At 47.7% G+C, this 25821-nt stretch overlaps 1 protein-coding gene and 1 long non-coding RNA gene across 4 annotated transcripts in view; one reads left to right on the top strand and one right to left on the bottom strand.

The window, feature by feature from the left end:
- Cfap221 (cilia and flagella associated protein 221) overlaps positions 1–25821 on the top strand; it is a 70554-nt gene that overhangs the window by 28391 nt on the left and 16342 nt on the right. For all 3 annotated transcript variants that reach the window (NM_001429616.1, NM_001429615.1, XM_087581119.1), the window contains 9 exon segments: positions 10289–10392; positions 16701–16860; positions 18273–18393; positions 18473–18584; positions 18777–18885; positions 20203–20290; positions 21379–21468; positions 22991–23089; positions 24802–24907. In NM_001429616.1, coding sequence (NP_001416545.1) covers positions 10289–10392; positions 16701–16860; positions 18273–18393; positions 18473–18584; positions 18777–18885; positions 20203–20290; positions 21379–21468; positions 22991–23089; positions 24802–24907 — 989 coding nt within the window.
- Positions 5516–10521, bottom strand: LOC148001578 (uncharacterized). Its single transcript, XR_015635462.1, has 3 exons — positions 10250–10521; positions 7327–7478; positions 5516–6372 (listed from the first exon to the last, which is right to left on the bottom strand). It is a non-coding gene; the product is annotated as an uncharacterized LOC148001578 (long non-coding RNA).

Below are 25821 nucleotides of genomic sequence, written 5' to 3'. Positions count from 1 at the left end.
AAACCTAGGGCATGCTAGGCAAGCATCCTGTCACGGGAGCTACATCCCAGGCCGTGGCTGTAGTTTTGTAAACAGCCGTCTTCTGTAATGCATGGCCCCAGCTTCTTAGCCCAACTCTTAGACACAGCGGTTTCAAAACCAGAGGGATTTGAGTTTCCTTCATGTTATTTAAAAGTAGTCAATTTCCTCTCCCCAAGGGAAGAGAACACCAATTGATAATCCAATACCAAGTGGTTAGCCCTGAAAACATACATACAAGTGATATCATACAGACTGAGCAGGTCGTAGTTATGCAGTTAGGAAAACACACACGGCAACAACAGTTAAAGAAAAGGGGCCATGCATTTGAAAGAGCATTGAGGAGGGGTATATGGAAGGTTTAGAGAGAGGACAAGGAAAAATGATGTAATTATATTATCATCTCAAAAGAGAAAATATATTTTAAATAAACAAAAGACATGCATTTCTTTCTCCAACAAAGAGTGAGCCTTTTGTTTTGATGGCTGCAGGTGGATGGACCACAAGGACAAGCAGATGGTCAGCAGGGTGTGCTGTGGGTTATGTCAGCCAAACGTCATTACAAGCTCTTAGGCTGGGAGAAACTGGTTTTAATACAATTGGCATATGGTCACTTCCACCACCTAATATAAAGAAGCTAGCTTGCACAGCTTTTCATGGCGCTTAGATATCTTCATATCTTCCCCTAACGATGATCTATAGTTCTCCATCTGAGAAGCCAGCACTCTGCAAGAGGCTTTTCATTACACACACACACACACACACACACACACACACACACACACACACACCTCAGCCCCCATTCCTTCCCCGCAGCTCCCTTCCTGGGTCATGCCACCACCTGCCTCCCTTCTTTAGGCTGCAGTCTGACAGACCCTGCTTCCTCCCAGGGAGCAGTCCGGAATTTCCCTCTGTATCTCCACTATCCTACGTTACCCACACCCGTGAGAACTGCAAAGCGCTGTTTGCCATCAAATACGTTGTTTCTATTAAGAATTCCATGTTGAGTGAATTTAACATTTAGTTTTTCCTGTGCGTGTTCAGTTGTATGTTTATGTTCATATCCTGGTACATGTCTGTGTTGTGGGGGAGGTTCTGAAACACATTTACACATGTGTACAGAGGCCAGCAGACAATCTTGTGTATTATTCCTCAGTAGCTAGCCAGGTTCTGTCACGGGGACCTAGAGACCCGTGGTTCCACGATGCTAGTTGGTAAACGAGCCCTCCAGATCTGCCTGTTTCTGCCTTCTCAGCACCAAGATTTAAAATGCAAACCACCACACCCAACTCTACCCGGGTGTGGGATCTGAACTCAGGTCCCTGTGCTTGTGAAGCACGCTATCTCCCAGCCCCCTTAGCACGTAGCTTGTAAAGGCATTTTATTCTGTAAGATCCTTGTCATACAGAGGACCTACAGACATCACATTCTTGGAGATGGGTATAGATGTGGCTGCCAGTGTCTGGGGAGAAAAAAATGGGGATGGGATTTAAACAAAGACAGATCCTGAGGGCGGCTGAGGGAGGCTCAGCACTGTAGTGCATTTCATGCCCAGAATGGCACATTTAAAGTGTTAAAACAGGAAATGTTATCGCACTCTTCTAAGTGAGGCTGTGGGTTCGATGCAGGGATTTGAATCCAGCACGTCACTCAGGCTAAGCAGGCGCTCCACCGGGAGCTGCAGCCATCACGGAAGGCGTTCGTGGAACGTGAATAAGCTATGTATGATCTCTGCAGATGACAGACACCACGTAACTTCTGCCGTCTCTGTTTCAAGTGTGGTGTGCAGACGTGCGTGCGTGCATGCGTGTGTGTGTGTGTGTGTGTGTGTGCTCACATGTGTGTGTACACATGCTCGTGTGTACTAAAGGTTAGCACTGAGAGCTCTCTACCTTATTCCTTTAGATAGCGTTTCTCTGAACCTGTGACCCCAGACAGGCCCTGAGATACACCTCTCTCCTCTCTGCCAGGGTCTACCTGGCCACACCCGATATCTACATGGATCCTGGGAACCAGAATTCAAGTGCAGAGCAAGACTGAACACATTGAGTCTCTTCTCTTCTCTTCTCTTCTCTTCTCTTCTCTTCTCTTCTCTTCTCTTCTCTTCTCTTCTCTTCTCTTCTCTTCTCTTTTCTTCTCTCCTCTCTCTCTCTCTCTCTCTCTCTCTCTCTCTCTCTCTCTCTCTCTCTCTCTCTCCAATATCCATGGGGGAAAACACATCTTTTATTAAGTCTAGAGAGGTGAACTCTCTGAATCCAGGTTGTTCTCTTAATCTTAACTCTTAATCTCCTGGTCATCATTGCACTTGTGGGTTGTAAAAACTTTGGCAACAGTAAAAGTCTTCCAAATGTACATCGACCAAAAATTAATTCAAAATCAAATGTGTGGTGAACCTCAGGTGTTTTGAGCTGCACTTGCTCCTGTTGCATGGAGATAGCCTGTGTGCTCACAGAACATAGACATTTTGCATGCTGTCATACAACACTTTGACTCAGATCACAGACTCTTGTCTTTGCTCTGAATGGCACATACACAGTTTTTTTCTAAGAGAAGCATGATGGACCCTATCATAGAGGAGCTATACCTCTATGGTGGGTAGAATATAACATGAGGAGAAGAGAACAAGAAAGACTGGATATAAGGGAGTGAGGGGCGCTGAATGCAGGTGGTGGATACAAGTTATGAAAGAGGATTTAACGCTGTTTGCTTTCTAGTTGTAATTCACTCATGGATTTTTCTGGTCTTGGTGCTGATTTTAACTGTGTAGAAATTCATTGACGAGTATAGACTTTGGATCTGCTTAATTTTAGTGTGTGACATTTTTATTTGCAAGTTTCTCTGCAATAAAGTTTATAAAATTAAAAAACAATGATGTAATTATAGAAAACAAAGACCTCTAATACTTAATATTAATGTCTTAGCATTGTGAGTGTGAAATCAGTATCTTTAGGTATAACAGAATCTCTCACAATTCTGGTGCCCAAGATCACAATCTGGTTCTAGTAAAGGCTCACTTTCCCCTTAAAAGAACATTAATCTCAGATGCACAAGGTCCAGCTGCCGTGATAAAGGTGGGGTTTGTAACTAGGTGTACTTAAGGCCATATGGGTGGGCCCTAACTACTATCTATCCCCCCCATGTGTGTGCATTTGTTTGCGAGTATACATTTGTAAGTGTACATTTTGAGTGTGCATTTGGGGGTGTGCATTCATGAGTGTGCATTTGTGAGTGTGCATTTGGGGGTGTGCATTCGTAAATGTGCATTTTCATCATGCTCAGCCTTTTAATGTGAGTTGTGGGTCTCTAACTCAGGTTCTCACATTTGCAAGGCAAATACTTTGTCAGCCCCATCTCTCCTAGAGTTTTATAAGACATAATAACTAATAATTGTGCTGCTGTAGCTGCTGAGTCCAGCCATTGTGGGACAGCTCACATCTGTCATGCCTCTTGTCCCTTGCCCTTCCCTCTCTAGCAAAGGAGCCAAATCCTATTATGGTAAAGTGGCCTGTTCACGACACTCTCCAGACACTGAGAGCTTTAAACAGTTTATTTGATTTTAAGTCATCCAATAAGTTCACTCTAAAACAAATCAGAGATGGGAAGAGAGAAATTTGAATTTATTCTCTCTCTCTCTCTCTCTCTCTCTCTCTCTCTCTTTCTCACCTCCCCTTTCCCTCCCTCCCTCCCTCCCTCTCTCCCTCCCTCCCTTCCTTCCTTCCTTCCTCCTCCTCCCTCCCCCCTCTCCTTTCTTCCTCACAGTGGGGTCTCATGTAGCCCAGGCTAACATCAGACTCACTGTGTACCAGAAGATGACCTTGGTCCTCCTGGGTGCTGGACTGCACGCATGTATGCACCAACCCCCTTGGTTTATGCTGTGCTGGGGATGGAACCCAGGGCTTTGAGCTAGGCAAGCACCAACCGAGCCACAGTCCCAGGCCCTCCCCTCTCCCGTGTACTTTCTATAAGGTAAATGTGTGCTCTCTTCTGATGATGAAATTAGACCATAATAAAAGGCCTAGTATTTTAAAGGTTTATGCTGTCATTCAAAAAACAGGAAGTGATTCTTCTGCAGTATGTAACGTACTTTTATCTGCAGTCCTAATGAAACTGATAAAATGAGTGATAAAGTCAGGATAAAAGCTAAGATGGTCTCCCAGAGCGCCGACTTCCACCTGCTTTTCTGTTTCAATTGCCTGATGCTTGTCAGTTCGAGAACTCTGACCTAAGGTCCTGTTTGCTTCTGAGGAATAACAAGAATGGGTGTTTTTCTTCAGTGTAGATCAGAATTCATCAGTAGGGATTTAGCTTAGGTGTGTGTGTGTGTGTGTGTGTGTGTGTGTGTGTGTGTGTGTGTATGTGTCTGCACATATGTATGTATGCCTGTGAGTGTGTATGCTTGTGTGTATGTGAGTGCGTTTGTGTGCATGTGTGTCCAGAGGCCAGAGGAGAATATGAGGTTTTCTGATTTTCCACCTCAGACTCTCTCCCTGGTCCTGGAGCTAGGCTGGCAGCCATCAAATCCCCAAATTCTCTGGCCACTTTCCCGTCACCCAGCAGAGTTTTAGGTACCCTGAAGCCTCATCTAAATTTTTAGGTGGGTGCTGGGTATTTGAACTTGGGCCTTCATGCTTGCACAGACAACACACTTGCCTAGCTACACATGTCTCCAAAGCTGAAGAGGTTTATTTGTTTATTTGAGATGCTGTCTCAAGAAAGTTTCCCAGGCTGGCTTTGAACTTCTGATCCTCCCGCATCTGCCTCCCACGTGCTAGGATTACAGATCTGCCCTGCCACTCTCAGCAAACACTAAACAACTTCTAGTACCAGGCTTGAACCCAGGACCTCACATGTGATAAGCATCCCATTCCCTTTCCTGACGCTGTGTGATAAAATACCCTAACAAAAGCAACTCGAGGGAGAAAGGGCCTGGGTGGCTCACAGTTCCAAGTGTGCCAGTGTTCGGCTTGCTTTCTCCAAGGTTGTTTGCTTGTTTTCTACTCTTGTATGGCTCAGAATCCCACTTACCCTCTCAAGGGAATCTTCAGACATCTTTCCTTAATTAACATAATCAGGATAATTCTGCACAGCTGGAGGCATTGTGGTGCATCCCTCTAATTCTAGCACTGGGGAGGCAAAGGCAGCCATGTCTCTGAGTTCAAAGCCAACCTTCCACATGATCCTAGACTGTGCCAGCTTGGTAATTGAAATTAACCGTCATATAAGGAGGGAAGACTCATTGGTTAAGAGTGCATACAGCAGAGACCCGAGTTCATTTTCCAGCACCCACATGTGGCGGTTTACCTCCAACCACCTGTAACTGCAGCTCCGTGGGATCTCACAGAGACCAGCATTCCTGTGAACATCAACACACACGCACACACACACACACACACACACACACACACACACACACACGCTCATACACGCTCATGCACGCACGTACACACGTGGAAGCATGTCATTTAGAAGTAAAATAAGAGGCTGGAGAGTTTGCTCAGAAATGAACACTCGTTTGCTGCTCTTGCACAAGAACAAGGTTTAGTTCCCAGCATCCGTATGGGATGCATTCATAAATGCACAATAAAAGTAAATAAATGTTTATAAACCCCAACAATGTCTCATCCGGGTAACGCTGCTGAGCTGCAGTCCAGCCCCACCCTGCGTGCAGCCCTGACTCTGATAAAGGAGCAGGAGTAGCTGGAGCAGAGTGCAGATTCCACGCAGCCTGGTGACCTGCATCGGCTGCTGCCTTCTGAATCACGGTGCTTGGACTTCTGTTCCCTTAAGGACCTGTTTATTTTTCCAGGCTGGCAAGTGCATCGGGAACTTGGCTGATGGTAATCATCACTAAACAAATACCTCAACACCTTTTCTGAGAACTATCAGAGCTTAGGAGTTCATTGAAAATGGGTCATTTATCACCAATGGGAAGGACCCCAGGAGAGTTTGTGGGGAATTATTTCAGCTGGAAAACATTCAGCCATGTGGCATTTATCAGAAGTGCCTTGAGCATCAGATCGGGGTGGGGGGGTCCTTATTGGGACAGCTCTGTGCTGACCCCTGCAGGTGCTGACCTATAAGTCATAGTCGCTTGCCTTATCCCCAGAGACCACGTGTGGACAGCAATAAGCCATTGCCCACAGCCTGTTCACATCTCCATGAGTGGGATCCAGCCCTGGGTTGCCGTAACAAAAGGTGTTAGTTCAGCCTAACCATTTTGGGGTGGAATGGCTGGCACGGAGTGGAGTGCCTAAGTGTCTGCTCGGCTGATCCACCTTCTGTTTTAGATACGGTTGGGAGTCTTCGGGGTGGTAAGGCCTTAGACAGACTTCTGTAGTCACCACTTTCTAGATGCTGTGACAAAAAAGAGAAAAAACAACGTGATGAAAGCAACATAAGAAATGGCTTATTGTGGCTCACATTTCCAGGGCACAGTCCATCACGGCGGAAAGGTATGGTAGTGAGGACTCAAGGTAGCAGCTCACATGGCCTCCACTGTCAGGGAGGCAGAGGGAAGGATGCTGTGCTCAGCTCATTTTCTCCCTTTTACTCAGTCCAGGACCCCAGCACGCAGGATGATGCCATCCACGTTTACTTTTAGGGTGGCTAAAAGTGGTTTTCCTGCTTCAGTCAACCTAATCTAGAAAATTCCTCACCACCATGCCCAGAAGTCTCTGTGCACGGTGACTCTAAACGCCATCAAGTTGACAGTCAAGGTGACTGTCACACCTTAAACAATGCAGCAACTGTTGTACATGGTGCATTGTTTGCAGAATCGGGATGCTTTGCAGGGAGTTCTGGTTGGCTGTACACCTGAGCAGAGCCTGAGGTAGGACAGTTGTTTGGTAGAATCCTGTAAACTGGGCTGAAGGAAGGATCCCATGTGACCATTATCCAGGATTTATGTCAACAAGTGTTATTGTCGGAGCCCTGGTCTCCTTGTCTCCTACCAGGGCACTTGGGTGTTTATAGCGCACCTACCCACAGCTAAGGAATAACATTTACCAAGAAGCAGCAGCAGCGTAGGGCTGGAGGTCTGGCTCAGTGGGTAGCGCGCCTGTTTAGCATGCAGGAAGCCCTGGGTCCCAGCTCTAGCACCACATAAACCAACTGTGGTGGCTCACACCGCCATCCCAGCGTTTGGGAGGTGGGGACAAGGGTGATAAAGTCATCCGTGCTACACAGGGAAGATGGAGAAGAGCCTGGCTACAATGAGACCGTTTTCAGGAAAGAGGGTGGGAGGCAGGGAGGGAGGGAGGAAGAGAGGGAGGGGGAGGGAGAAAACAAATAGCAGTGGAAATCACTTACGAGCAGGACGTTGCGTGGCAAGTGTCAAGAGCAACCTTCAGAGCACAGATCTCTTCAATGTCATCAGATGCACTACACCAAATGGAGCGGGGAAAGGTTGCCATGTTAGCACGGTGCTCGCTGGGCAAGCAGAAGGACCCGAGTTCAGTATCCTAGCACACATGTAAAAATTTAGGTATAGCACACTGCATCCGTAACCCCAGAACTGAACAGCCAGAGACAGGTGGCTCTTTGGTCACCCAGTCTCATCAAGAAACCCTACCTGTCTCGAAAACAATGAGGTAGATAGTAATAAAGACACAAGGCAACACACACACACACACACACACACACACACACACACACACACACACGAGTGGGGGGCAGGGACTATATCCTTTCCATACCTGTAAACAGGCAGCATAACACCGGAAATGCCTTTCAGCAGAACAGGGAGAAGCTGCAACCTCCAAGGTCTGGAGCTGCATCAAACTCCAGCAGGCCACAGGCAGGTTCCAGGGCTGCCAACTCTCTGGGCTGCAGTGGGCTCAGAGGCTGCAGTGGGCTCAGGGGCTGCAGTGGGCACAGGGGCTGCAGTGGTGTCAGGAGCTGCAGTGGGCTCAGGAGCTGCAGTGGGCTCAGGGGCTGCAGTGGGCTCAGGGGCTGCAGTGGGCTCAGGGGCTGCAGTGGGCTCAGGGGCTGCAGTGGGCTCCTAGCTGTGGAGTTCATTCCCATGGATCAAGGAGGCATGGTCAACTGATCCCAGGGAGTAGCTGATCCCAGGGAGTAGCTGATCCCAGGGAGTAGCTGATCCCAGGGAGTAGCACCTGCCCTTGCCTTGAAGCTGAGGGGAGACTGAGGTTCTCTTCCTCTTCATCCAATGAAAGCCAGGTATTGTTGCTGACCTGGGCTTGGAGCTTCATACCAAGTTGGCATCAGAAGTAAGTAGAGGATAGTGACAACCAGCTTGGGATGCAGAGCAGAGCCAAGCTGTCTGTTGGCCCAGTGGCTGACGGCACTGTAGCCCTAAAATAGCAGCATCCTTAGAGAACGTCATACATGATTATAACACATCTTACTCCTCTCCTCCTTCCAGCTTCTCCTGTGCACCCCCATCCAGGTTTTCCTCTCAACTGCATGCCCTGTCCTAGTTTTTAAAGTATATTACCTACTGGACCCAGTTGCCCGTGTGGCCATGGGTGTAGTACTGACTCCCAGAATGTGGACAACATACTGAGGACCATGACCCTGACAGAAAATGTCTGTCTCTCCAGTAGCATCTGTCCAGGGGTGGGCTTTGCAGACTCTGTTCCCATCCACACTGGAATGTCCACCAACTTATCTTCCTCGTGTCTCGTGAAGGTGACCACAGCTCTTGAGGGGTCATGAGTGCACTGACAAATTTGACTTAAGTTTGGAACCACCTAGAAAGCACACATGGGTGTGCCCAAGAGGGTATTTCCACAGCAATACAACTGAACTAGGAAGACCCATTCTGCATGTGGTGGGTGGGATCCTATGGGGCAGGGTCCCAGATTAATAAAAAAGGAGAGAGGGAGTTGGAGACCAGCATTCAACACTGGCTGCCTGCCTGCCTGAGATGCAATGTGGCCACCTGCATGACATGTAGCAATGTTTACACACACACACACACACACACACACACACACACACACACACACACACGCGCGCGCGCGTGCGAGCACACATTTTAGACAGAGGAGATCCAGTGCTGGTCACCTCTGCAAAGAAAAGAACAGAGATCAACAAGCACAGTCAGCTGGTGATGTTTTATTTCCTTGGGAAAAAAAATTTGTAGATCTTAATAATGAATAAAGAAACCTTAATTGTTTAAAAATATTTATATCTGAACTATTTCAGATATTTCACAGATTATTAAAAGATCATGAATTTCAAAGCCCAATATAAATGTTTTGAGCACACTTTTAAAAACCACACTTATATATATAAATGGTTACGTGAAAACCAAATGTTTATTGACCATTGTATGGTGGTATGGTGTGTGTGTGTGTGTGTGTGTGTGTGTGTGTGTGTGTGTGTGTGTGTGTGTGAATCTGGGATATCACTGAAATTCCTACACATTTAACTCTACCAGAATACAGGGAACTCTGGCATTGTTGGTGAGGCCCAGCCTAGCATGTAGGGGTGAAGTCCACGGAAGTGAGCAGGTCAGATGGATACTTCCCAAGAAGGCAGAGTCCCCAAACTCGGCAGCTCCACTGAACGTTGATTATAATGGAGTTCTCTCAAGAGTGTGAGCGAGAGATGGAACTCATTTGGTAGACTGTTTGCCTACTACGGGTACAAAACCCTGGGTTCCGTCCTGAGCCCTGTGCACACCTGCAATCCCCACTACTCAACGGGAAAGAAGAACAGAAAGTCAAGGTCTTCCTTGGTGTGGCGGTTAGTGTTAAGAGTTAATATGATTCGCTCAAGAATCACCAGAGAAGTGTGTCAGTGAGGGATTGCCTAGATCACATTGGCCTGCAGGCGTGTCTTTGAAGGATTATCTTGATTACATTACCTGACATGGGAAGACCTGCCCACTGTGGGTGGCACCATTCCCTGGGCTTAGGATCCTGGACTGTGTAAGAGGGAGCTAGAGAGCTCAGCACAAGCAAGCATGCATTACTTCATAGCTCATTGCTCTTAGCGGACGTAGCTGCTTCAGTTTCCTGCTACCTCAGTTTTTCTCTACAGCGATGGCAACAACTTGGCATTGAGAACGGAACAAACCCATTCCCCCTTAAGTTGCTTCTGTCAGGGCATTTTGTCACAGCAACTGGAAACTGAACTCAGGCACTCAGCCATGTGGCAAGTTGGATGCTAGCCCAGGCTACATGAGAGCCAATTTTAAAACTTTTTTTTTTTTTTTTTTTTGATGAAAGACAGGAAAGGCCAGTTGGGATCGGGCGACACTTACTGTGCTTCCTGAGTGTACTTTCTTGGGCTTGTTTTGCAGCAAAAGCTATGTGATCCCCTTGCAGTGCAGCTGCCCCGTGGATTTCGAATTCCATATCACGTTGCTTCGGTCTCATCAAGCCTTTACGATTGAGCCAAAGTCAGGTGAGGACCGTGTGACTTCAGACACCTGACTGCCACAGCCATGTCATGACAGAGGCTTGAAACAAGAGCCACTTTCCTTGTTGGTGTAGGAAAAAAAAAACAGGAGGAAGAAATGGAGGGAGGGAGGGAAGGGAGGGAAGGAGAGGGAGGGAGGGAGGGAGGGGAAGGAGAGGGAGGGGGAGGGGAGGGAGAAAGGCTTGCTTTGGCTCACAGTCTGAGGGTCCAGTCCATCATGGCAGGGAGCCACGACAGCAGGAGCTTGAGGCAGGTGCTCACCCTGCATCCACAGCCAGGAAACAGAGAGACGGATGCTGCCACTCAGCTCACTTCTTTTCTCTCAGTGCAGCTCATGGAACGGTGCTGCCCATTCAGGACGGGTCTTCTTACCTTGGTTACACATTTCCGGTAGCACTCTCATGAAATACCCACTCAGAATGTGTTTATATGGTAACTCCAAGCCCAGTTCAGTTGACAAGAAGTATTAACCAGCGTATTTGGAGAGCGAGCACACACGTGCAAACATGCACTATGCACATGTGCTCCACACACAAGAAAATGGGGGGGTGGATGGGGCATTGAAATGAGTCAAGTGTACAATTGTTTCAAGACACATTTCTTCTTCCAAGCAGTTCAGTGGTAACTGAACCCATGTGAGTACCCCTTGCCTGTGCGGCCTAAAGGCTGGGAAGTTCAGTTTTCAGACACTGCACTTGAGCTCACCTCAGATCCTCAGATCAGTGTATCCTTTAAGCCCTATCCCATTTTACAGATGAGAAAACTGAGACTCCATTAAGGTTTTCAAGCTGAGTCACAGAATTCCTGAGTGACCAAAGAGAATTGTGTCTGATGGATACCCAGTGACCCTTGAGACTGCTCTCTTGCCCCAGACCCTGGGCAACAGCAGTGGCCTGTGACTGGGAGGTAGAGGGAGGCCCTGTCTTCTTGGTGCCCTCCTCCATAATCTCAGTGCTAAAATTTATCAATAGCTTGTCCCCAGATAATGTTTAGATTGTGCAGCTGTTCACTGAATCTTACAGTGGTTAGTCCACTCCAAACCCCGTTCTCAGTGGGACGCTAAATCTTAGAAGGTTAAAATTGTCCTTACGAGACTCTAAGCATGAGGCTTTGGATGTCTCTGACAATTCTTGGGGAACAGTCTGCACCTCTGCGCTGTTGGGAGGACATGTTTAAAGCTTGTGCTAATGTAGGTGATCTCACGGAGGTGGGATCTGGAGTTTGATCTCATAGGAATGTAGCTCAGGTGGCAGCGTGCAAGCCAAGCAATGCTCCACTCTCAGCCCTGCGGAACTGCACGTGTAATCCCGTTGCATGAGACGTGGAGCAGGGTGATCAGGCACCCACAGTCCTCTTCAGCTACACAGAAAGCAAAGGCCTGGCACTGGCACCCCCACCACACCCCTACCACACCCACCACACCCCCATAACACCCCCATAACACCCCACCACACCCCCACAACACCCCCATAACATCCCACCACACCCCCATAACACCCCACCACACCCCCATAACACCCCACCACACCCCCACAACACCCCCATAACACCCCACCACACCCACCACACCCCCATAACACCCCACCATACCCCACCACACCCCCACTCCGAAAAGCTTTGTTTTGGTCAAGTGTGGTGGCACATGCATTTAATCCCAGCACTCAGGAGGCAGAGGCAGGTGAATCTCTGTGAGTGTGAGGCCAGCCTGGTCTACATAGAGAGCTCCAGGAGAGTCTGGACTACAGAGAGAGTAGGTTTATGTCTTAAATTTAAATAAAAATAATTAAAAAAATTATTGCATGGAACCAGAATCTAGACTAGTGGTTATCAAGAGCTGGGGACACGAGGTGGGATGGTCAGCAGGTTACAGTTAGAGGAAGTAAATGCACATTAAAGTAATAGAGGTCAGTAATGTACAGTTCGAATGACTCAGCACCACTGAAGGGAGCCCCTCAGTAAAGTGCTTGCTGCTCGAGATGACTGGCTCTCCAGCACCCCCATAAAAGCCTCATAGAGGAACTTTGCCTTCAAGAACTAGGTCAGGAGGAGCCCTGGTCCTTGCTGGCCACACAACCTAGCCAGTCAGTGAGCTCTGTGGTCAGTGAAATATTCTGTCCCACAAAGTAAGGGAGAAGCCACAGAGGAAGGCACCCAATGTCAGCCTTCACACACACCTACACATGTGTGCAGACACAGGTGTGCATAGACAACGGGTGTGCACAGACACTGGTGTGCACAGGCACAGGTGTGCACAGGCACAGGTGTGCATAGGTGCACAGACTCCTCTGAGAAAAGTTTAGATGACTTACTGTGACAAAGATAAGGTTTGAGGTGATAGACTACCCTGCTTCCTCCTCCAACTGTATATGTATGGAAAAATCATATCTTTACAATTATATGTTGATTAAAATTTTTAAAGGCTGTAACAGTATAAAAATGTATAATATGGAACAATTTTTACAAGTTTTCCCAGCCTGGGCCTTACTGCCCTAAAACATAATGTACTTTTATTTTCTGTTCTTTTAGTCCCTGCCCATGCCTATATTTTCAATTAGATCATTTACATATTTAAATATGTCTACTGCATACTTATATTATTCATTTACATAGTTAAATATGTCCATGGGAATACTTCCTACTTTATTTACATGTTTAAATATGTCCACCTTTGCTTTATAATAGTGTCACCTAGGAAATGACTCAGGAACACCTCCTTGTGACATCGCATTGCCCAGTGTCATGCTTACACTGATAAACTATGGCCTTTATTTTTGCTCTCTGTGTGTGTGTGTGTGTGTGTGTGTGTGTGTGTGTGTGTGTGTGTGTGTGTATGTATGCCACATGCGTGTGATGTCCGTGGAGGGTGGAAGTGGATCCTCCTGGAGGTGGAGTTACAGGCAGTTGTGAGCCGCCGGATGTCGTCACTGGGAACCAAACTCAAGTCATCAAGAGCAGCAAATTCCCTTAACCTCTCTCTGAGCGATCCGTGCAGCCAGAGCGTCCTCAGCTTTTTCGTTTTGTTGTTGCTGTTCTGTTTGTTTGCTGTTTGTTTGCTGTTGTTAAGTGCAGACTAGCCTGGGCCCTGCCTTGCTTTCCTGAGTCCCAGGATCATAGGCACACATCCCCCCACCCAGCTTCCTGCTCTGTGACTTTGCAGTATTCATTTTTCCTGGCTGTGCCGAGGGTAGCGAGCTGTGAATTGATCCAAGAGTAGTCATTTGAGCTCTAGCTTTGTTTATTACCTTCTTAAGTATTTATTTCATGGACTTGTGCATGCACATGTATGTATTGTGGGCCAAGGGCAACTTTCTAGTTAGTTCTTTCCTTCCACCATGTGGGTCGAGGGCTCAAACTCAGACCATTGGCTTGACATCGTGCACCTTTACTATGAGCCTTCTCACCGACCGCTCCACAGACACACTTGTACTTTGAAGGATGGCCTAAAAGTCACTATGTAGCCAAGGATAACCTTGAACTTCTGATGCTGCTGCCCTTACCTCCTGCGTGTTGACACCACTATGGGCGGCTTCTGAAGGGCTGGAGGTCTTTGTGCAAGCTAGGCAAGCTCCTCCAGACTGAGCCACACCCCCAGCCCTAAGGTAGACTTTTTCTAATGGGGTTAAACATTGAGAATACCATTCTCACTTATAAAACACAGGACAGGGTTGGGGATTTAGCTCAGTGGTAGAGCGCTTGCCTAGCAAGCGCAAGACCCTGGGTTCGGTCGCCAGCTCCGAAAACAAAAAGAAAAAAGAAAAAAAAAAGAAAGAAAAAAACACAGGACATCGCTCCTTTGTGCCACATGAATTTCGGCCAAGCAGTAGCTGTCAAGACTTGGCACATGCTCTACAACAGTTAGCATTGCACAGCCTGCACCCCCATGTTCTAGTGATGGACAGGGCTGCAGGAATAGGAAAAAAAGCAGTTTACTGTGGTTGCCTTGGCTACATCTCCACCACTGGCTTTATGTATTATGTCCGGACTGAGAGCACTTAAAAAAAAATAAATCACCCAGATGAAGTTACCGTGATCCGTGCCCGCGCTTGACCTTACGTTTTTTAAGTTAATGAGCTGAAGTAAAGCAGTAGGGTGCTCTTGGCATCAAGCCCTAAATGGTCTGCAGTGGCCACAGGGTAGGTGCTTCGACCAAGTGATGGTCAATGCATTATAACGTCTCTGTGGTTGGAATTTCTACCCAGATGTCTTGCTGTTAGCCTGCACACCCAATGTCTCTAGTGACTCTTCTACCTGGCCCTGGGCTTGAGAGACAATGGTGGCCATTACTTAACCCTTTTGATCTCTATCTGTATCCAGGAAATTAACAAATGCCCACTTGTGTGTGTGTGTGCATGTGTATGCATGTGTGTGCATGTATGCTTGCATGCATGTGTGTGTGTGCGCGCGCGTGCGTGTGTGTGCATGAGCTCGTTGTGATACCTAATTTAACTGTTCCTCTGCCTTACCTCTTGAGGTAGGGTCTTTCATTGTTTCTGCTAGGCTGGCCAGTGAGCTCCAGGAATCCACCTGTCTCCTCCCCTCCCTATGCTGGGGTTACAGATATGTTCACCTTGTCTGGCTTTTACATTTGTGGGTGTTGGGGGAACCTCATGCTTGTGCAGTCAGTCCTTTACTCACTGATCCATCCCCCCCAGTCTTCTGTATTGTTTATATAATGGCTTGCGATGGTATTTTCATACGTTTGTAATGGTTTTCAATCATATTCACCCCACTACTCCCTCTTGTCCCCCAACCATCCTTATTGATCTCCTTGCCCTCCCCAACTGGTTGCCCATCTATTTTCACTTCTGTGTGTCCCAATATGCTTCATGAGAGCTTCTTACAGGAGCGTGGGTGAGGAACTGTTTCCCAGAGCATGTGCACCTTACCAGTGGTGTAGCCACTGAAGAAGCCATTGCTGCTTCCCTTAGGGACTAGTAACTGCCTGTTTTTAAAGCATCATAGAAGGCCTTCAGGTGGATAAAAGAGCTGTGAGTGGTGTTTGCCTTGGGGGCTTGCAATTTCCCTGGAAGGTACAGTCAGTAGGACCCACAGAGAGATTTCACACAGTGCTGACAACCTGGGTGAGTGACGGGCAGGATCACACCTAGACCGGGACAGCTTAGCCATGCCCAGCTCTTGTCCTCTTTGTAAACCTGAACTTTACAGCAGGGCTGTATGGGTGGAATTATGGGCCATTGCACCTTGTCGTTCTTCTTCGTGGTGTGTACACTGACCGCAGCTCTTCTCTTTCCCATTGTCACTTTGTCTCTGTACCTGAGTTCCTGAGTGCTGCAGGCAGCCTGACTAACACAGTCAGGCTATGAAGGTCCCCGACGACCCCTGGAACATACCAAGGAGGAGTGTGGCATAGTGTACTGCTTGGTGTTGGAAGGAACACCAGTTCATTGGACAGATTTGAAAGGAAAGGGCTGGGGTATAGCTTTGTGCTAGAGCACTTGCCAAGTGTGGATAAGGCCTTGGGCTTCAGCCCCAACACTGAAAAAAAGAAAGGAAAGGCAGGCAGGCAGGCAGGCAGGCAGGTAGGCAGGCAGGCAGGAAGGAAGATTTGAAAAGAAAGAATGAAGTTATAGAAAACACTGTACTGAACTGTTCCCAGCTTTCCACGTCACTCCCAGCACTCACATTGCATTCTGGTCATTTGCTCTAGGCTCAGCATCCTGTGAATTTGTGTCTAAGGCACTGATGTACTAGGGTTTGTCCATATCTGTGTAACTCCATGATCAGACAGCTGTTGGAAAGGATTCCCCTAGTCACTGATAAGCAAGGTCTGTGTTGAGCCTCGCACACTTAAGGAAGAGACTGTACAGAGAGCAGACACACACACACACACACACACACGCGCGCGCGCGCGCGCGCTGTGCTGGGACAATGGGGTTTGTGTTGCCTCTTCCCCTGCACTTGCTGAGCAGAGCACACCTCTGTGGTGGTTCATCTTACCCGGCTGTGCCAGAGGGAAAAACACCTTCTGGGCAGGGCATAGGTTTGAGGTGAGAAGATCCACCCTACATATGGGAAACCCCATCTCATGGCCTGGGGTCCTAGACAAAATAAAAAGGAGGAAATGAGGTCAGCCCCAGCATCCACCTCTCTCTGCTTCCTGACTGTAGCTGCCATGAGACCAACTATCTCACGCCCCTGCTGCCGTGCCTTCCCCGCCATGATGGACTGTGCCCTCGAGCTGTGAGCCACTGTACACTCTTCCTCCCTGACACTGCTCGTGTCAGGCATCCTGACACAGCATTGAGAACAATATGACATCCCCCTCCTTACAGGAATAATTCCAGCTAACGGGGAGGCAAGAGTAACTGTCACGTTCACGCCCATCCAGTATGGGATAGCACAAATAAAAATTCAGTTGTGGATCTCACAGTTCAACTCTCAGCCATACGAATGCGTCTTCACTGGAACCTGCCACCCCAACATCGCCTTACCGTATGTATGGTGTCTTCACTGTGCTTCTGTCTATTCATTAGACCAGGCTGGCCTCAGACTCACTATAGACCCAAGATGACTTTGAATTCTGCCTGCCTCCACCTGCAGAGTGCTGGGGTCATGGACATGCACCACTACACCCAGTTTATAGGGTGCTGGGGACGGAATCCAGGGCCCTGTGTATTCTAGACAAGCACTCTTCTGGCTGAGCCACCGCCACCGCCACAGCCACCGCCACAGCCACGGCCACGGCCACAGCCACAGCTTTTTTCTTAACACTTCATCACAAATCCGGTACAATCCAGTTCTGGGCATTGTGGTACACATTTGTAATCCTATCATTGAAAAGGCAGAGGCAGAAAGAGCATGAGTTCCAAGCTAGCCTAAAGTACGTAGCAAGAAGTTGCCTTTTTAAAAAATAAGAAATATTTGAGTTTTTCTTTCCATTTTCTCTCTTTTCTTGTTTAAAGCTGGGAGTGAGGGTCGGTCACTGGCCTCTTGCCTGGCATATATGTGGCTCCAGGTTCAACCCAACACTATGAGGACATTTAGACTACAAGAAGAGTCTACACAAACAGCTTTAAAGCATAGAGGAAGGGATTCTATCTGTTTCAAATGGTATAGCCATTCTTTTACTAGGATAATAAAGTAACGGTTGGTTTCTAAATTAATCAGCTTAGGTGGTTGAAGAGCTACAGGCTAGAAATAAATTACACTAAACTAGGAGAGCATTCCCCAGCCTGGTGTGTTCATTTACATATTCATGAGAAATGCAAATAAGACCTGGTGAAGGAGCTGGCTGCCCAGGCAGACCTGAGTTTCTATCTGGGACCCACAAAGTGGAGGAGAGAGCTGTTGTCCTCTGACCTCCACACATATGTCATGGCACACCCAGGCACACAGGCACAAACACACACAGACACACACAGGCACACATGCATACTCCCACACAATAGATATGTATAGCATTTTAAAGAATGGGAGGAAAAGCAACCACTGGTGTATATATGTGTACACACAAACATATGCATATATACCTATCTACATTATATGTTAATATATTGATATGAAATTTGTTTTCATGGACACACAAATTTACTTTTCATTTAGTTATTAGTTACTACTGGTCACAAGTAATAGTTTTATCAGAAAGAATACAATAACAAAATACTTGAGCTACGTGGGTATAGAGACAGCTCAGTGGCTAAGAGCAGTGGCCTGCGTTCAGTTCCCAGCACTGCGTGGCAACTCATGGCTGTCTGTAACTCTGACCACAGGGGACCAGACGCCCTCCTTTGGCCTCAGCAGGTATACAGACAACATGGCAGCACGATCAAAAATAGAAATAAACATTTATAACAAACCTTGAACCTTGGATCATACACTAATTTAACATCTGTTTTAAACTCTAGATTAGAAGAGTTTAAACGATTAAATGACCGTTCTAAGAAAGTAAATGTTCCTCTAGAAAAAACAGCATACGTGCAATTTTACCCAACTGTGGCACAGGCAAAAAAACCTCAGAAGTTAAAGGTAAGAAGTTGGGTGCACGCCCAGTGTGATGGGAACTTGGGAAGAAAAGAACTCATTCCCTGCCCAATTGGGTCCTCAGGAAATCGATTATCAGGACCTGCGGTTTCCAGCCGACCTGTCAAATCCATTCGCCGTGGCGACCGTCCTAAACCAGGAAGCCGGGAAGATGAAGATTAAGGACTTAAAACAAGGTAACAGTCCTTTGGCCTTCCCTAAACCAGTCCCTGGGGCAGAGGAAGAAAGAAATGTCTCCAGTCACATTTATTATTAATGAGCAAAACTCAGTTAGATGTCTGTTAGGTGACATGGTTAGAAACTTGTGTTCGTCTGGGCAAATGACTGATTTGATTACGGCCATGATCTCCGCTCGTTCCTGCCTCCAGTCCTGGACCAAGGTGACGAAGTCTCCAAAACCAAGCAGATGAAGGAGGCGATCTTTGAGCAGAAAGTCAGACAGGACATCGTGACAGAGATCGAGAACCATCTTAAGTGGTAAATATCGAGGGGTAATTTGTATCAAGTGACAGGGTCACTGCTTTTATGAGATAGCCCTTGACACAGGAGACACAATGACACACAATCATTGATAAACTCTCTCTGTGAATTCGATTACTCCTTCCCCTCGGCCAGTGTTCCTGTCTCAGAATGGGCGGCTATGGGGCATCAATTAATAATGACAACATGTTATTTCCTACACATACGCAGACACGGCAGAGCAACAGTGAACTGTGAGCGTGGGGCCCCTCCTTTCTTCCTGATACCCTAGTCCCCATTCCCAGACAGACTTGGGGTGTGACTCAGGTACCCACATTGCACCCCATAACCCCTCACCTCCCTGTGAGCCCCCGTTCCATGGGGAGCATAGCAGCTGGGGGGGGGGCGGTTCTGGCAACAGAGGTTCAGATAGGAGGGCTCTTGTGTTTCCATCTGGTGAGTCTACCACACCTCAGCCACCAGCCTTTTTACATTTTCACCCGCAACACTGGAGGATTGCAGGGGTTGGTTTTCCACATCCTCATCAGCGCCTGCTGCCTCGTACAGCTTATATCTGCATTTCCTGAACACTAGTGCTGCTGAGTACTCAGGGGTGTGTGCGTGTGCATGTGTGCGTGTGTGCATGTGTGCGTGTGTTTGCATGTGGGCACAGGTGTGTGTACTTGTGGCACCTGGAAGTCAACCTTGGGTATTGTTCCTCCAATGGCCTCCACCTTACATTGTTTGTTTTAAAGATCGATTTATTTTGTCTTCCCATTTTGCCCGCATGTTTACCAGTGTGTGTGTGGTACCGTGAAGGCCAGATGAGAGCATCAGATCCTCTAATACTGAAGTTGCAGTCCCTTGTAAGCTGCCATGTCAGGGCTACTAATTGAATCTGGGTCCTCTGCTCTTAAACACTGAGCTGTCTATCAGCCTTTTTTTGAGACAGGGCCTCTCACTGGCCTGGAGCTCACCCAGCAGGCTAGGCTGGCTTGTCCTGGGATCCTTTGTCTGTACCTGTACAGTGCTGAGATAAAGAGAGCATCCTCCACTCCCAACATTTTATACCAGGCTCCTGCTCTGGGGCTTGAACTCAGATTCTCAGGCTTACAAAGCACTTTACTGAATGAACTATTTGTCAGGCCCTTGTCTTATTAATTCATAAATATTTTAGCATTAATCACTAAATGATAAGTTTCATTTCCCTGGACCCCAAACTGCTTTCATCCGGTTCTTCCTCATCCCTTCTTGATTATAGTATATAGCAAAGGCACTCACTGCAGAGACGATGTTTGTGGATGGCTTCTGGAAGTTGGCTTTTGTTCCCCACAGGCAGGTGCACCTTGGCAAAGAGCACACAACTTACAAGTTTAAAAAAGAGCTCATTGAGGAGCGGCAAAAAGCACGTGAGAAATACAAGGTCAGAACGGCTGCCACGATGAGCTCGGTTGTTTTGCTGAATCTTTTCAATTCCCGTTGCACGCAAGATGCCAGACCAGGAGAAAGACAGCTCGAAGACAGCTGAGAGTACCGGAGAATGGCAGAGCACTGCCTAGAATGCGTGAGCCCCAGGTTCAGTTCTGAGAGAGAGAGAGAGAGAGAGAGAGAGAGAGAGAGAGGCTTTCAGTCCAAGGAGATGACCAGACTCAGGCTCTGTTTCTAGCCGTGAGATATACCTGCTGTCTAGAGAGCATCAAAATGAGAGGCCCCAAAACTGCTGTCAGGAGTCACCCTGAGCTGGATGCCATGTACAATCATGTGCTGGGGAGCTAGGGTTGAGGCACCAGCGTCTGAATTATAGGGGACCTCCGCCCCCCAAAAAACCCTAGCAAATCTTAATAGTGTGAACTACAGGGTCTCAATGAGTAGGAAGGATGGGGGCGTGGTCGAGCTTTTATTTTTTGAGGATTCATCCTATTTGTAATCGTAAGTACACGTGTGTGAGCATGCCCCTGTGAGTGGAGTGACTGCAGAGGCAAGAAGGGGGGCAGCTCCTCCCCTGGGGCTAGAGCTCCAAACAGTTGTGGGCCAATCAACACCGTGGTAGGAAGTAGACCAACTCCTCCGCAAACACAGCAACCACTCCTCACTGTTGAGCCTCCCCTGCAGCCCCTGTGGCCAGCCTTGTAGGCATTACAGTATGATGTCATACAAAGTTCACAATGGAGGACCTGCAGTCAAATTATATTTTTTTTTAAAAGAAGGGATAGCCTTGTGGTGTTTAGGAGGGCATGGGGGGAGACTGGTTCCTACCTATCCTGGGATGCTCTGTGAAGTAGAAGCAGGAGGCATTCAGACTCATAGCGAGTTCCAGGCTAGACTGGGTTGCATGAGACTCTGTCTATGTGAAATTTCCCCATGTGTGAACAATAAGAATGGTGGACACTCTAGCCCGTCAGCACTCTGTGGCAGGGTGACCCATTGTCCCTTAGGCTTCTACGAGCTTTAAAGAGAAAGTTTCACGCATTTGTTTTTGACTTTAGTGTGTCTACTAATATAAAAATCTAGCAAAACAGAGGCGACCCTATCATAGGGGAGGAGCTTCAACGACTCCAGATGAAACAGAGCAAGAAGCGCATCGTCCACAACTTGGAGGAGGTAGGTAACTTCCCTTCCTGTGAAATCTAATTAAGCGGCAGTTCTTCGACTGCTCATTTCCAGAGACACCAACAAATGTTACAGGAAGCCCATCAGCAGGGAGTGGTTGCTTTTGGTTCTTTGTATTTTCAGTGTCGTTGTACCCTGTCTCTTGGTTTCCTTTCTGACCAAAAGTAGCAGAAGGAACCTGGAGAGGCGGTTGTGTGGCTGAGTACACTTCAGGGGCTCAACTCCCATCCCCACCCTTGTAACTCCAGCTCCAGTGGATCAGATGTGATCTGCTGAACTTCAGTGACACCTCACTCCCAGTAGCATACAACACACACACGCACGCACACACACACATACACGCACACACGCATGCATGCACGCATGCGCACACACACGCACACGTGCACACAGGCACACAATTTAAAATATAATAAATCTGTTTTGTTTGGGTTTTTAATGTATATTTTCGAGGTTTTTAAAACTTATTTTTTTCATATGCAATGGTGTTTTGCCTGCGTGTATGTCTGTGTGAGGGTGTCAGATCCCTTGGAACTGGAGTTAGAGACAGTTGTGAGCTGCCATGGGAATATGAACCCAGGTCATCTGGAAGAGCAGTCAGTGCTCTTAACCACTGAACCATCTCTCCAGCCTTTGTGTTTTATTTATTTATTTATTTATTTATTTATTTATTTATTTATTTATTTTAAAAAAAGCAATTTAGGGGAATGAAAATTTTATTTGCTCACAACTCTGTCGATCACACTCTATCATTGAAGGGACTCAAAGTAGGAGCTCAAAGTCTGCCCTGCATGCTGTTTCCCACAAGCATTACCTCTGACCACAGACTTACTTCACAGCCAGAGCAGTGCATCAGAACCCGTGGAGGAGGAGGATGCTAGCTGGCTGAGTTTAGTTTTCCTAAACACTCCTGGGCCACCTACTTAGGTATGATGCTGCCCACAGTGGACTGGACCCTCATCTCAATTAACAATCAAGACAAGTCCCCATACACACAGATACCTGCCCACAGGCCAGTCTGATTTAGGAAATTCTTCAACCGAGACTGTCCTCTCAAATGGCGGCATGTGCCTCCAGCCCCAGCACTGGAGAGATAAAGAGACAGTCTATTCAAATAGGTGAGCTCCACACTGAGTGGAAGACTCGGTCTCAAAAAGATGAAGTAGAGGCTGAAGAGCTGGCTCAGGGACAAGAGGATTCGCTGTTTTCGGTTTGAAGACCAAGATTGGATTCCCAGCACCGATGTAGCAGAGAGCGAACTCAGGTCATCAGGCAGGGTGGCAAACAGTTTCGTTCTCTGAGCCACTTGCTGCTCCTGGCTTTGCTTGTTTTGTTAAGAGTCTTGCTAAGTGGGCCAAGACTCTTCTCAAACTCATGCTGCCCCTGAGTTGCTGGTATTCCAGACATGCACTACCACATCCAGCCAGAGATCAAACTCAAAAGCATTTACGAAATGTTCACTCGGAAGAGTTTGAATTCAAAGTAAGCTGTGCCTGTGTTTTTAAATTCACAGAAAGTCCAGGAATTCCATGCTAATTTCGATCCACTCATTAATAACATGTGGCTGAGCAGACACCGGGCACAAAGACGATTTCAGCAAGCAGCACGCAAGGTAGTTCTCACCTCTCCATTTCTTTCTTCCTTTCTTTCTTTGGTCAGTGTCTATACCTCAGGGGAGCCTTTGAACCACTCCTCCTCCTGCCTCTACCTCCCGAATGCTAGAATGCTAGGACTACTGATGTGCACCACCACACCAGGTTTATGTTTATGGTTGGAACTCGGGGCTTTGTGAAATGCAGGCATGCACTCTGTGGACAGACTGCACCGTCTGAGGTACACCCCTGCCTGCTACCTAGTTCCAAAACATTTTTGTTATGCAGAAAGGAACTTCACAGTTCCTGCCCATCCCCTTCCTCCCCAGACTTCTGGCACCCACTAGATCTATATTCTATCCCTATAGACTTGGCTCTTCTGGTCATTTCATGAAACAGGATTACAGAGTCTCTGGCTTTTTGGAACTGACTCTTTTCTGTTATATCTCCAAGTTCCCTGGTGTCATGAATGAGCACTTCACTCTCTTTTTTATTACTGTGTAATGTTTCACTATTTGAATAGACCAGGGGTTTTTTCGTTTGTTTGTTTTTTAACTGTTTATGTACTGATGGGCATCTCAGCAATTTTTACCACGCGGCTATTCGAAGCATGCTGTATAAACATTCACACACAAGTTAGTGGACATATATGTGGTTCTCTACTCTCCAGGGTATACACATGTAGGAGAGGAATTGCTGAGGCTCCTACAATGACTTTAAAGCTATGGGATTTTGGGGCAATTATTCCTATGGAGAATGGAGACTCTCAGAGGTGACATTGGGCTCACTGCTTTCCCCTCGTCACCTCCTACAGTGGCTCCCCATTACACCTATCCTCCAAGAAGTATTTGTTATGTAAGCGTGAGGATAGATCCTTACCCCTGTGTAAATGTCAGGTGTGGTGGCATGACCTGTGATTCTAATGTTACGGAGGTTGAATCAGGATGATCCTGGGACTCCATGACCAGCCATTCTAGCCAAATCCAAGACTTCTGTCTTCATGGGGAGACCCTGTCTCACAAAATAAGGTGGAGATGTTATTAAGGATGATACCCGGTATCATTCTCTTGTCTTCACCAGCACACATATACCTGCATACGTATGTACACATGCACATGCATGAATACATAGATATGCGCACCACACAGAACAGAACCGTGGAAAGGGAGGAAGAATGAAGCCTTCTGGAGCTCTAACTCAGTAGAGACGTGAGGGGGCGTGTCCGACTGCAGCCACGCCTCTGCCTTATGCCGCACCCATCCAAGAACATCATCCCCACTGTGGACCTGCGTTTCTACTCCTCCCCTATGATGGAAACACTCCTGTCTCCTTCTACGGTTCACCCCTGTCCTTCCCAACTGGAGTCCACCTCTCTCAGAAAGAACAACCCTTCTGCTCTTTGACACCAAAGGAGGTGCTCAGCCACTCCGTCATCTTAGGCCACCTGCAGGCCTCTCCCTTTCAGAGTGTGGCTCCCCTAGGGGACAAGGCCATATTCAAGCAAGGGAGAGAGATGATTAAGACTTTGCCTGTTATTCAGCTTTCTGCTGTGACAAAATGCCGGAAGCAGTCACGACTGAGCGCAAAAGAATGTCCGTGTGTCGATTCGGTTCCAGAGGTGTCACTCCATCCTACAGGGCGTCACGGCGAGGAGAGCCAAGCTGCTCGCCTCACGGCAGCAGAGAGACCCACGCAGCGATGCCTAACTTGGAGATGTTCTTTCCGATTGCAGATCATGCTTGAACGAAGGTTACTTCTTATGCTGTGTGCCATCCGTGAAATGGACAAAGAAGGCATCATGAGAAAGCTTGTCCAAGTCAAGCGGTCGCTGGTACAAGGTAAACACACCGGCAGGGTGCTGGTAACCATGGCCCCTTAGAGCCCGAGGTCTCTCCTTGATGAGCTCTGTGCTGGCGACATCCAGTCACATCGGCTTCCTGGTGCCATTATACCAACCTCGCCGCTCAACACTACACAGATTCAGGGATGGGACAATGGCTCAGTCAACAGAGCCTGGAAACTGTGAGGACCTGAGTTCAACCCTGGAAACCAATAAAAGGCAGGTGCAGATGTCTTGTGACTGTGAGTTGGGAGGCAGAGACAGCAAGGTCCCGAGAAGTTCCCTGACCAGCCAGCCTAGCCTGTTTGGTGACGGTCCAGACCAGTGGGAGGTCCTATCACGAACAAGAGGTGGAAAGCACTAAGACTGACAGCCAAGGTCCTCCAACCTCCACATGAGGTGTACAGACATACATGTGTGTGCACACATGAGCACACAGATGTCAGATTCTAGAAATCAGATCAGGAGTCTAAAACTGAGAGAGAGAGAGAGAGAGAGAGAGAGAGAGAGAGAGAGAGAGAGAGAGAGAGGGTGGGAGGGGGGAGGCGAGGGGATGGGATGGGAAAGGGAGGGGGAAAGGGAGAGGAAAAGGAAGGGGAGGGGGAGCGGGAGGGGGAAGGAAGGGGGAGAGAAGCAGATTCATTTTGACTCTCTGGTCCACAAGGTGCTTCCAAGAATCAACAAGTCATAATTTTCTCCTAGGAGATGAATTTCCAGTCTGTGGACCACACACACAAAGACCCACAGGCAGCACCCTGCCCTGCTCTGGGCCTGCCTCTAGCACTCCCTCACCTCCCCAGCAGCAAAACATGCCCCTCTCCACAAGACTACCTTGCTTCCCTCCCAAAATGCTTTGCAGCCTTTTAATTACTCTTTTGTTCCTCCTATAGCATTTTATTTCTAAAATTGAAA

This window comes from Rattus norvegicus, chromosome 13 (genome assembly GCF_021556685.1).
Source record: "Rattus norvegicus strain SHRSP/BbbUtx chromosome 13, alternate assembly SHRSP_T2T, whole genome shotgun sequence".
Classification (NCBI taxonomy): Eukaryota; Metazoa; Chordata; class Mammalia; order Rodentia; family Muridae; genus Rattus; species Rattus norvegicus.
Note: the sequence above shows the minus strand (reverse complement) of the source record. Positions and strands in the feature narration are given on the sequence as shown.